Below are 12767 nucleotides of genomic sequence, written 5' to 3'. Positions count from 1 at the left end.
CTCGAACTGTCATCTAGGACAGTCAGCAGCCAACCTGACGCTGTCTACACTGTCACGCTTTGGTTATTACCCTGGCAGGACGCGTGTCAGGCGGTGAGGAGTCTAGGCGCCAAATTTTAAGAGGATCATTCACAACTTGAGAGCTTCCAGGGGAGGCTGACCAGGATAACTGGGATCTGGAAAACTGGGTCATTTAAGAAAATAATGAAATAAGCTGGGGACCTTTTTTTCTTTTCTTTTCTTTTTTTGGTCTAGGGAAGAGACTATCTGAGCAATCATTAAGAACATGTTGAGGGACGCCCAGGGGGCTCAGGGGTTGAGCATCTGCCTTCGGCTCCTGGGGTCCTGGGATCGAGTCCCACCATTGGGCTCCTGCAGGGAGCCTGCTTCTCCCTCTGCCTGTGTCTCTGCCTCTCGCTCTGGGTCTCTCATGAGTAAATAAATAAAATCTTAAAAAAAAAATAAAAAAGAACATGTTGAAATACCTGAATGAAGACATATTCTATTTTTCTTGGATGGCAGCATTTGAATCAATAGGCAGAAGCGAAGCAGATTTCAGGTGAATGTTTAGAAACTTTCTCATAATTTTCTTCTATTTGAAATAGAATAAGCTCACTCTGTCTATGCAAGGGAACACTGAAAAAGCAGCTTTCATGCATTTCAGGAGAGCTTTAAAGAAGAGTCTTGTCGTTAATGGGAAGATAGATTAGTCCAACATCACTGAGAAGCTGTAGAAAAATATGGCTTCCCGAGTAGCAGAGAATCTGCCTCGGTAGGTCTGGAATGAGATTTGGAATCTATATTTTTAATAGGAAACACTAGTTATAAAACTCTTCTAAGAAAACACAGGGGGATAAGGTTCACGACATTGGATTTGGCAGTGACTTCTTGGATACAACACCCTAAGCGTAGGCAACAAAAGAAACATTAGATAAACTGGAGTTCATCAAAATGAAAAACTTCTGGGCTCAAAGGACACTGATGATAGAGTGAAGAGGCAACCCACACCATGGGAGAAAATACCTGCAATTCACGTGTCTGATAAGGGATTAATAAGCGCAATATATAAAGAACTCTTACAACTCAACAACAACAACACAACCCAATTAGAAAATAGGCAAAGGACTCGAACAGGCATTTTTCCAAAGAAGACCTACAAACGGCCAATGAACATGTGAAGAGACGGTCAACATTGTTTCGCATCAGGGAAACACAAATCAAAACCACAAGGAGATAGCACTTTGCAGTCAGTCGGGTGGCTATTACTAAAAACCGAAGCAAACAGAAAAGTGGAAGTGCTGCAAGGAGGTGGGGAACCTGTACCCCTCCCACACTGCCGGTGGCAAGGTAAGATGGCATGGCCGCTGTGGAAGACAGTAGCGCGGTTCCTCAAAAAGATTAAAAACAGAGTTTAACTACAGGTGATCATAGACAACTGCATGTGATCTGATAATTCTACTTCTCAGCGTACACCCCAACGAATTGAAGACAAGAGCTTGAACAGATACCTGCATCCCAATGTTCAAGGCAGGATTATCTACAACAGCCAAAAAGTACAGACAATCCATCGACAGCCGAACGGATGAACAAAATGCGCTATAGCCATACGTTAAAATATTACCAGCCTTAAAAACGAAAGGAGTTCTGGTATATGCTACACACAGATGAACGCTGGGGACATGATGCTGGGTAAAACACACCAGTCACCGAAGGACAAATCCTGTACGATTCTCCCTAGACGAGGTACGCAGAGCAGCCAGGGGCACAGAGACCGACAGCAGAATGGTGGCTGCCAGGGGCTGGGGCGAGGGGGACGCGATGACCTAGGGTTTAACGGGGACAGAGTTTCGGTTTGGGAGGATGGAAAAAGTCATGGAGATGGATGGCGCTCACGGTCACACAACAATGTGAACGCACTTCCTGCCTCCGCGCTGAACTCTGGAAAATGGCTGGCATATTAGCCATATAAGAAAAAAAAAACACGTACTTTACCCCATTTTTTAAAAAAGAACTGTGATTTTTAAAAATAGGATTCTCTTGGCAGCAAATTCACCTTCCTCATTCTAGTTCGCTGAGCTTCCGCTTGCAGAATTTGCCTTCCCTATGCCCCCAGAGACTGGCAACCCAGGAAAGGCCTGGTGTTCGGATGGAGCAGAGAGCGCTCCGCTGATGTGGGACTGAGCACCAGCTGGGGGAGGGCCCCCCCAAGGTGCTGCTCCCCCAGCAGATACCTGAGAGCGCTCAGAGTCCCTGGTCACCTCACCTGGCTCACTCAGATGGCTTGTGGCTGCTCGTGTCACCCAGAAGGGAAAGCAGAGGCTTCAGTTCCTCTGCTGGTCTGGTGCTGGGAGCTCCTGGGAGGCAGGAAAGTGAGTGGCAATGGGCAGTGGCTGACAGGGGTCAAGGTGGCATCACTGTGCGGTGACGAGGGAAGCCCTGCAGGCCACCCCTACAGGGAATGGCCCTGCCCCTTTCATGAGTAGGGAAAACAATTTTCTTCGAAAACTGGACGTTTTCTAAATTATAAAACCTGGACGAAAACCACAGTGGGGATGGGGGCTGAGCAGGGGCCGCTCAGGTCTGCATGTTCTCTTCGAGACTGGCTGGAATCTAAGGTGCCCGGTCTCTAATGGGAAAGCACAACACTTAACCATGAAAACATATCATTGGGGAGTGATTGTTTAAAATTACTGGGATTATTAGTGGGTTCCCCTCAGCTCTGACTGCCTAGCACACTGAAGGGTGGGTGTGTTCCCAGTCCTGGCAGGGCAGCCCACCAAGGGGAAACCTGGAAACTGCCACGTGTTAAGAGTTCCTGCTAATGGCAGAGCGACCATAAAAACAACACACGTGCAGTTTTCTTGGAAGCCACGCTGCAGTCGGCGGGAAGGTCCACCCCGCGGATCCGCCGTGCCAGCACCTGCCCGCCGTGAGCTCCCGGCTTCCCTGGGCCCACGGCCAGTCGGGGGATGTGCGGGAAGGGCACGTTCTCACTCATGCTGGCCTCAGTGAAGTCTTGCTTTTTTTTTTTTTTTTTTAACTGACTCAGGATCACACACACTGTCCAGAGGGAAGGGGATAAAGAAAGAGTGCTAGAGGGTGGATTAAGGGCATCTTTCCCGGCTCCTTCTGCCCACCATTCCATACTCCCGTGCCCGCAAAATCTACGTTCACAGGACCGGCCAGCGGCCACTCCATCGGTCCCAGCTGCGGATTCTGAGTGGCGCTGGGGTGAGACTGCACGCTCCCCGGGGGCGGGTCTGGGGGCCGCAGAGGGCGGGAGTCGTCCTCCTCCTTCAGAATGGCATTTTGACAATAACGATAATAACAGTCACAACAGCAAAAAAAAATTAAAATAAAAATAAATAGCTGACACTTATTGAGCATCTGCCAGGAACCAGGAATTATTCCAAGCACTTCATAGATACTGATGTATTTAATCCTTAGAATTAGCCTGAGATAGGTTCTATTGCCGGCATTGAGCACATAGGCCAACTGAAACCCGGGGAGGTTAACTACCTTCCCTGCGCTCACACAGCCACCAAGTCCTGCCACCTGTCTCAGACTGTGATCTCTCCAGAGGCAGGAGTCCTGTGCCTCCCAGGGTTCGGGAAACTTCCTGCCAAGGCCGCTGCGGGCACCGTGGGCAGTGGCTCTCACCTCCCTCCATCTGGAGCTCCCTGGGGGCTGGGGCTCCAGCCATCCCAACCCACGGGGACCTTTCAGAGCTCTGTGCCTCACAGAGGCGCGCCTCCCTTGGCCCTACCCAGCTGGGAGCCCTCAGAGGGCAGGGATCGGGCCTCCCTCGCAGGGGCAGCTTCCCAGAGCAGCCCATCCGACACCATGGCTCCCCTTCCCGGCCAGCGGAGCCTGTGAGCACAGGGGGAGCCGGGTGGCTCTTCCCCCATCCCAGCTGCAAGCTGCCGGGTCTGAGCGTGAGCTCGGGCGGCCTCTGGGATTTAAGAGGCGGTAAACAACCCCATGCATGACTCAGTTGTTTTGCTCCGGAGCAGCAGCGGCATGGGCCGGACAGGCTCTGCCCAGGCCCTGCTCATTTGTCCCCAGGGGTGGGGAACAGTGGATGGCACGGAGCTCAGCTCTCAGACCTCTCCTAGGAGGGGCTACTTTTCACTCTCTTGAAGCTTGCGGGGGTTTTTATTGGGAAGAGGTGGTCCCCCAGAGGGCTAGAGGGGAAGGGTGTTGCCGCTACTTGTGTGGTCCCTTGGAAAGTCCCAGCAACCCAAGAAGGAAGCGAGGAGAAGCGGCAGGGAGGTGAAAGATGCCCTGAAGAAGCTTCCAGAACCACTAGGCTCTCCAGTCCCCCAGCTTGGAAGAGCTGGGCCAGGACCCCCCAAGCCTCGCACGCCCCGCATGCCCTGCACACCCCGCACGCCTCTTCCTTCCTAGGTCCTCCCTCACTTTGCAGCCGGTCACCGGTGTCCCCGCGGCTGCACACGCAGCCCTGCCAACCGGGCGGAGGAGAGGAGAGGAGGGTCCCCGAGGGGGGAAGGCCCGGGAAGGAGCGGACCCCGCTCACAGGCCAGGCCAGGGGCTAGGCAGTCGCGCTGCAGGGACCAGGTCTGCAGAGGAAGAAGCCGAGGCAGCGGGGACAGGGATGGGGATGGGGACGGGGATGGGGATGGGGACGGGGACAGGCTGCCCGGGCAGGCACAGGGCGCAGGGGCCGGGACCGGGAAGGAAGCAGAGCCCCCAGGACCAGTTTTCTGTTCCAGGGGTTTCATTCTCTACGTTGTGGGCCTCAGGTAGAGCAACGCTGCACCAGCATCCTCTTTTTCGCAAACGGGGCAGAGGAGGGGGTCCGCGGCGCACCGGGGGTGGCGGGACCCGGCCTTCGGGGCGGGGGCGGGGCGAGCCGTGGAACGACAGCCACACGGGCCAATGAGAGGGAGGGCCCCGCGCTGACCGATTAGCACCTCGGAGGGAGGGGCCCTGCACCGACCAATCAGCTCCTCGGGGAGGTAGGTCCCCGCGCCGACCAATCAGCTCCCCGGGGAGGCCCCCCCCGCCGACCAATCAATCAGCTCCTCCCGCGGCGGCCCCGCCCACCCCGCGAGGCCCCGCAGCCCGGCGGCGTCTGGTCCCAGCGCAGCTGCAGCCGCCCCGGGAGGGACCCCGTCCCCCGTCCCCCGTCCCCCGCCCCCCGTCCCCCGCCCGCCGCCCCCTCGCCCCCTCGCCCCGCTGTGCGAGGGCCTTACCCGGTAGTGATGTCGTCGTCCTCCGTCATGGTCTTGCCCATGAGGTCGCTGTCGCTCATGTAGCCGGACTTGAGGTCCACCTCGTCCGAGTCCAGGGACTCGACCAGCTCCAGGCGGGAGATGTGGCTGAGCTTGCTGGGGCTGCGCATGGGCATGGTGTGCGAGTAGTGGGCCCGCTCCCCGTGCATGTACCAGGCGGGCGGCCCCTCGGGGCGGCAGCCCCCGCCCACCGACGGCGCGTCCCCGGCCTGCAGCCGCGGGCTGGACTGGCCATAGCGCCAGGACAGAGGGGACGAGCGGCTGGAGAGGCTGGACACGCTGCGAGGGTTGGCGTCGTCGCTGTCGTAGCAGGTCATCTCCAGGGAGCTGGGCAGAGGGCAGAAGGGCACTGGTTTTCACTGGGGCCCTGTCTCCCCGCTTCCCGGGCCTTCCCGCCTCCTCCGCACCTGCCCAGGCGGCTCCACCGCCTCCAGGAGGCCTCTGGGTGCGGGGCGCCCTGCTACATGTCACCTGAGGTTGTCAGAGGAAAAGGACTCCACGTGCCATATCCTGCCTAAGGGCACAGGTCTTACAGCGGGTTTCGATCCTTTTCTACCATCCATCCGTAAGTGAGCTGGAGGCGAAGTAATCAGCCCTGCTAAGCCTCCACTCCCGTATCTGTCAAATGGGGATAACAGCCTACGAGCTAACTCCACAAAGTGGTAAGGCTCGCCCAGGCGATGTCTAACACGGTGCCCGGTCTACGGAAGCTGCTCGATAAATGGGAAGGGTCCAGTGAGATCTCTTGGGCGAAGTGAGATAGACTGGTCACTCCTTTGCTCGGGGTCTGTCTATTACCTCTTTTCTATCAATGAGCTGAGAGCCAGCTGATTCCCAAGCCAGAGATGGCAAAGTCTGGAGTGGGTTACAGCAGGTACAGGCAAAGCCTCGGGAACCCGAGATGTGCGGCTGGTTCCCACTAAGACGAGGCCCCCAGTGAAGGGCCTAGGCCATCAGGAGAAAGCAGCCACGGGAAACAGGAGAGAATGCGTGGAAATGGACAAGAGGGCAAAGACAGGATGTACAGGGTCCCAGGCCTCGGGCCCAGGGCTGTGCCGGACGGCCTGACACAAAGGGAGTCTGGAAGCTGGGGAAGGAGATGCCTTTCTCCCTCAGGGACCCAGGCGGCTGCAGGGAGAAAGGATAGCTGGGATCTGCTTGGAGAGGCGGCCCGGATTGGGGTTCAGATGGACACTGACCAGCCCACGCGGCCCAGCAGTGTTGCCAGCCCCGGTCAACCACGGGTAGGGTCTCAGAGGCTTGGCCCAACTGAAGCCACGCAGGGTTGAGCAACTGAAATAGGACGCGCAGGCCAAGACGCTGGGCAGCCGTGGCAATCGGGGCTGGACACAAGTTACACAAGCCGAGGAACCCTCACTCGGTGAACGCACCTATATCCTAGTCACTGCGGGAGTTAAGGTATGAGCAGGACGCTGATTTTTCTATTCTTGTTTTTGGAATATTCCTTGAAAAAAAGAAAATCCTCCTATATCGTCTCTACCAAACCCTGAGGAAACAGGGTTAATCTTTTTTTTTTTTTTGAAGATTTTATTTATTTATTTGAAATCAAGAGAAAAAAAGAAAGAGAAAGCATAAGCAGAGGGGAGGGGCAGAGGGAGAGGGAGAAGCAGGCTCCCCTGACACGGGGCTCGATCCCAGGACTCCAAGATCATGACCCAAGCTAAAGGCAGCCCCTCACCGACTGAGCCCCTCCAGGTGCCCCCAAGGGTGGATTTTTTTTGTCAACGGAACTGGAAGAGCCAAAAGACCCCGGGCCGTGAGCAGGCTGGTGGTGCCTACGGAAGTCCTGCGGACACGCCGGGGGAGCCCTGGCCGCGCAGGGCGATCTGTGACTGGCGCCTGAGCCCGGGCCTCCCTGACCTGGTGCACACCCACGGCCCCGCTCTGGGCCCCCCCGCTGTGCGGGGCGTGCGCTCCCGCGTCCACCGCGCCAGTTCGGTTTCTAATCCCGCGGGCCTCAGCGCGAAGGGACGTTCCCTGAAGGAGACCGGGGCCCGTGCGCCGTCTGCCCGGCTCACCGCCGCGTGTCAGCGCCCTGCACGGGGCCCGGCGTGCACTCGGCCGCGTGGGCAAACCCGCGACGGGCGTGCGAGTGGAAGGGCAGGGAAGTCTCGTGGTCAGACCCAGCGCGGGGAGGCACGCGGTGAGTGTGCAGTCAAGGCAAGCTGACCGTGCCGATGAGATGAGGGGGGCAAAGGGAAGGAGGGGGACGATGGCCATGGCGACGGGGCGCTGGAGAGCTCCGGGACAGCCCGCGACCCTCGCCGGCTACACCGCGGCAATAAAATTAGTGCGCAGTGTGGGCCGTGTTGAGATCCAGATTCCTCAGTTCTATTCCAGGCCTACCCCGATAGCTCTCTGCTCGGCGCGAAGGTGCCTCTTCCTCGGGTTTGCTGCTCTTTTTTATCCCCCCAGCACGGCTCCAGACATCTCTAAGCGGGGGAGGATCCTAGCTCCAAACTTCGGTTCTTGCCTTCCGTTTCTGAATGTGGCCCTTCAGCCTCGTGTGTGTGTGTGTGTGTGTGTGTGTGTGTGTGTGTGTGTGTCTCCCCCTCCCCCCTCCCCTCCCTCCGTGTCTGTCTCTGTCTCTGGGGTGGGGAGAGCGGCGGGCCTGGAGCAGAGGGAGACTTTCATTTCCTCTCCAGCCCCAGCCCCCTGACCCAGCCGCTCTCCTTGCTGGGGAAACGAGCCAGCAGAATTAGAGGAAACAGGACAGAAATAAAGATTTCTGAAAAAGGAATTGAATCTAGAGCTAGCCTGTAAGTTCCAGAGTGAAAATAACCTGGCTGCAAGCACTCACTGGATGCGAAGCTTATTAGGAACAAAGCCTGTGTTTGTTCTGGGGCCTGGTGCCCAGCACGGTGCCTGGCACGGGTTCTAAGCTTGCCGGACACGGACGCCCCCCGACCCATCAGCCTGGGGGACTCTGGCAAGGGACCCCCCCACCTCCTCCCCAGCCTTGGTCGTTGCTTCTCTAACCCAGAGGATATGAAAAGAGCCAGGGCCGAGGGAAGGGCTGATGGATGGGAAGCACTGAAGAGCCAGAAAAACTCAGGGAATTGTGGTCTTGGCTATCAAAGTGTGGAACAGGAATAACATAAACCAAAGGCTAAGAAAGGAAGTGGCTCTGGGTCCACACAGTAAACAGCAAAGCCAGCTTCAGGCTCTCGGTTCCTTTTCCATAAAGGGAGACAGAAACCAGAGGCCTGAGCCTCACCCCCTCAAACCAAGTCAGCTTTATGCAAAAGGTTTTCGGCCTCCGTCCCCTCTTCCCCACCCCAAACAGAAAGCAAACGGGGTCAGGCTGTCCTGCTTATTAACTGGCTGGCTGCTCCGAGTCAGTGGCACCAGGACACCGAAGCCGCTGCCTCTACCCTTCCCCTGTGGGTGAGTCACTTGGGGTGTGACCCCCTCGGCAACTAAGCGCTTCCTGCCTTCTTTGGCTCAGAGCCGGGCTCCGACGACTTCCCTGGTTGGGGGAAGGAGGATCAAGATTGCATATGCCCTGGGCCCCCCAACGGGTGAGGCCAGCTGAGCCCGGCCCCTGTCCCACTTGGGTCCTGCTTGGGGCTGTGAGGGATGGAGGCTAGAGACAGATGTAAGGGGGCCTCCAGAAGCCCCGCCGTGCACTGTCTTCCTCGGCCGTCCTTGAACACACCCCTTTCGGCAGGCTGGGTCCCCCTGGCCTGAGCGCAGGTCACCCCACAGAGCAGAGGCTCTGATTTACCGTTTAGAATTAAAATATTTCTGCTGTCTGGGGCAGAGGGCCGAGCATCCAACACGGAGGATGGGACTGGGCTGGGCGGAGTCGTGGAAGCAGAAGAACTAGAGCCCAAGGGTGAAGTGGCTGAAGCCTGATTTGAGGTCCACTTCCTACAATCCCACAGTGCACCAAGCCGCCTGGCAGCTAGTGAGCTGCCTGTCACTGGAGGTATGTAAATGTAGCCTGGCCAGCGCCTGGACCCCCGTCCCCTGGTCCTTGTGTCCCAGCTCTGCTCTCATGCTCCAACCCCAGGAGATGGGGAGGAACCAAGCTGCAGGCCAACTGGACGGGCCACCCCATCCCTCTCAGTCTTCCTGCTCCACACCCCCCCTGATTTCCCAACCCGGGCTGTGTGCTCCCGCCCCTCTGCCCCCTGGCCCCCTGGAGCCCGGAGCATGAGCTCATCGGAGGAGCCAGCCGGGAGGTTCTGAGTCACGGAGCGGCTCCAAGGGGAGGGGTGGGGGCCGGGGGCGGGGTGCTGGGTGCTCACAGCGCAGGCCGCGGGCTGGAGGGGCACAGCCACGGCACCGATCTGGGTGGCGCAGGACCGGGCACTCAGGCTCCCTCAGCCGCTGGCTCAAGAGGCAAGAGGACACGCGAGTGACGGCAGAGGGAACGGACGCTGGGTGTCGGGATGGGCACGGTTCTAGAACCCTCTAACCACAGACACTTCAGCACGGGAGAGGGGCAGCATCTGCAGCGCATGAGGAGACCAGGGGAAGTGGACACGGAAGGTCACACCCCGAGTCACATGGTGTCCCCCCCCTTCAAACTCCTGTGGATCGTGAAATCTCCCGCCCGAGCTCGAGCGGACCCAGGCAAAGCCGACGCGCCCCCCCCTCCTCTCCCCGGAGCGGGGGTGCCGCGGGGTCAACGCCCGGCTCTCCAGAGTGGGAGCGAGCGAGCGGGCAGCTCGGACTCACCTGTGGGCCACCTGGGACCCCCGCAGGCTGGACATGGTCTCCTCCAGGTTCTGCCGAAGATCCAGGACATTCTGCACGGTCCGCTTTCTCTGGGACTCCGGGTCTGCAGGGAGAGGACAGCAGCCGGTGAGCGAAGCTTCGGGAGAGCCGAGGCGTCAGGGCGCAGGCGCGGGCCGTGTCCCCGGAGCCCGCCCCGGCCACGTGCGCCTCTCGCCCCGGGAGGGGGTCTGTGTGGCGCGCGCCTCCCGGACCCCCACCCCGGCACGTCCTGTTCTGGCTTCATTTTTGAGAGGCCTTGCTTCTCCCAGCACAGGCCCCAGGCGAGGTCACCCGAGCGTCCACCCGAGCCCGGGTCCCGGGATGCGCGGCGTCTGCCACTTTCCACGGCCTAACTACTCCCCCGGAGACGCGCTACCCACGGGCACTGGCCCGGCCGCGCGCAGCCGCCACGAGGGCCCGGGGACGCAGAGCCTGGCTCCCGGGGCGCGGCGGGCAGGTGGACGGCGGGAGGAGCCTTCCCGGGGGCGGCCTGAGTTCCCGAGTGCGGCCGCCACCCTCGGAGGCCTGACCGGTCAGGGTGGCCCGCTCCAGCCTCGGGTCTCGGCCGACCATCACCACGGACAGCGGACAAGAGTCTACGCCAGCAGAGCCGCCCAGGGACCTCATCCCGTCTCCTTCCCAGGGTGACAATAACGCCCAAAAGCCTAAGTAAGGGGTAGGGAGCACGAAGGACTCCGAGACCCTCTCCATCCCTCTCTGGGTCCGTCCACGAAACCTTACGAGACACAGACGTCGTGCCAAGTACCCAGGAGGCCCTGCGGGCACCGTCCTGCCCCGTGGTTTATCTCGGACTTGGGGATCCACAGTCACTGAAGGGAATCGAATCCCCCAACGCCTCCCCGAGAGGTGACACACGGACAGTCGGGGCCTACAGGGGGGATGACGGCAAAGCGATGGAGAAGCCCCAACAGTCCTCACCCTTCTGTATCCCAAAGTCCTCTGCGGTGCTCCCCTGGCCGCGCCACCCTCTGCCCGCCCCCCACCCAATGCCCAACGGCAGCGTGAGGTTCTTCTAGCTGCCAAGGGAACATCTCCGAATCCCTTCAGGGGCACTTCTTCCCCCAGGACACTCTCAGGCCCGGGGCCGACAGGGTGCTGGGGAGGGCGAGCAGGAAGCCAGGGCACCGGGGCCGGGAGCCAGCTCCACGCCCAGACCCAGACCCAGGCACCTCCCCTCTCGTCCCTTCTCTCCCCGAGGGGCCCTGTGGGAGGTGCTGCTGCTGGTAGGGTCGCTCAGGGTCCACAGCTTGTGTCCGTCCTCCGTGCTGGTTGGCAAGAAGGGACAAACGGTAGGCCTCCGTGTGTGGGCCTGCGCTGTCCCCAGCCTGGCGTGGCTGCTGCGGCTGCCGATGCCGATGCATCCTGGCAGACGTCACCTTGTGCGCTGCTTTTAACTGATGGGACGCAGAAAGCGTACACATGGAGTTTGAAAGCTTGGTTCCCAAACGCCCGTGTCGGGGGCTAAAAACACGGTGCCACGATGTGGGTTTCTGGGCCAGGCCGAGTCTTTCTACGGGTTTGGCAGAGAGAAAGGAAAGGCATGCATGCCCCTAGGGCGTGTGCAGTCCCACAGAGGAAGGTGACCAAGAGTTACTCAGACGCTTGTGCGTGTGCCAACCCCGTGCATGTATCAGCTAGTCGGATCCTGACAGCGCTTACGGGAGATTCGTGCTCCTGGCTCCATTTTACAGACGGGAGAACTAAGAGTCCAAGAGATGAACCACGTTGCCCAAGGCCGCACACCTGGCACGGAGCCCCATGGCACACTTGAGCCCAGCAAGGAACTCCTGTTTCTTGTGATGCATCACAGGGCACCTCTGCTCCGCTCCTATGAAGTGCAGGGTCGGCACACAGCAGGTGCTCAACGGACGTTGCAAGAATACGTGAAGCTACCACAAAAAAAAAAACTGGTCAAGACATGCATTACAAAAAGATCGGATGGGGGCAGCCCCGGTGGCGCAGCGGTTCAGCGCTGCCTGCAGCCCAGGGCGTGATCCTGGAGACCCTGGATTGAGTCCCACGTCGGGCTCCCTGCATGGAGCCTGCTTCTCCCTCTGCCTGTGTCTCTGCCTCTCTCTCTCTCTCTCTCTCTGTGTCGCTCATGAATAAAGAAAGAAAATCTTAAAAAAAAAAAAATAAAAAGATCGGATGGGGCACCCGGGTTGGCTTAGCTGCGTGAGCATCTGACTTCACGGTCTTGGGGTTAGGCCCCCACGTCAGGCTCCGCGCTGGGCATGGAGTCCGCTTGGGGTTCTCCCTCCCTCCCTCTCCTCTGCCTCTCCCCCTGCTTGCACACAGACTGTCTCTCTAAAATAAAAAAATATATAAAAATAAAAAAGAATGGATGGATATATGTCCCTGTAGGAAGATGTCTAGTTTTTTTTTTTTAAGGAAAATTAGGGACACCTGGGTGTCTCCACAGTGGAGCGTCTGCCTCTGGCTCAGGGCGTGACCCTGGGGTCCTGGGATCGAGTCCCACATCGGGCTCCCTGCATGGAGCCTGCTTCTCCCTCTGCCTGGGTCTCTGCCTCTCTCTCTGTGTCTCTCATGAATGAATAAATAAAATTTTTAAAAATAAAATAAAAGGGGAAATTATTTAATCCACATGGCAGCCAGCCCCAGGAGGGCCGCTCTGTAGCTCCTAATGCCCCGGGGCATGGGGCACGGTGTGGGCATTTGGCTCTTAATGCTCTAGGATGACAGAAAAAGCGACAATTCCTACCCTCATTGCACTGATCACAGAGC

The 12767-nt window shown here is 58.7% G+C and overlaps 1 protein-coding gene across 5 annotated transcripts in view; it reads right to left on the bottom strand.

Moving 5' to 3' along the window:
- Positions 1–12767, bottom strand: part of NAV1 (neuron navigator 1) — a 245829-nt gene that overhangs the window by 92287 nt on the left and 140775 nt on the right. For all 5 annotated transcript variants that reach the window (XM_055319071.1, XM_055319072.1, XM_055319073.1 and 2 more), the window contains 2 exons: positions 9963–10065; positions 5217–5582 (listed from right to left, as the gene is read on the bottom strand). In XM_055319071.1, the coding sequence (XP_055175046.1) occupies positions 5217–5582; positions 9963–10065 (469 nt within the window). The remainder of the gene's footprint in view (positions 1–5216; positions 5583–9962; positions 10066–12767) is intronic.

Source organism: Nyctereutes procyonoides, unplaced genomic scaffold, assembly GCF_905146905.1.
Source record: "Nyctereutes procyonoides isolate TBG_1078 unplaced genomic scaffold, NYPRO_anot_genome, whole genome shotgun sequence".
Lineage (NCBI taxonomy): Eukaryota > Metazoa > Chordata > Mammalia > Carnivora > Canidae > Nyctereutes > Nyctereutes procyonoides.
This window is presented reverse-complemented; position numbering and strand designations above follow the sequence as displayed.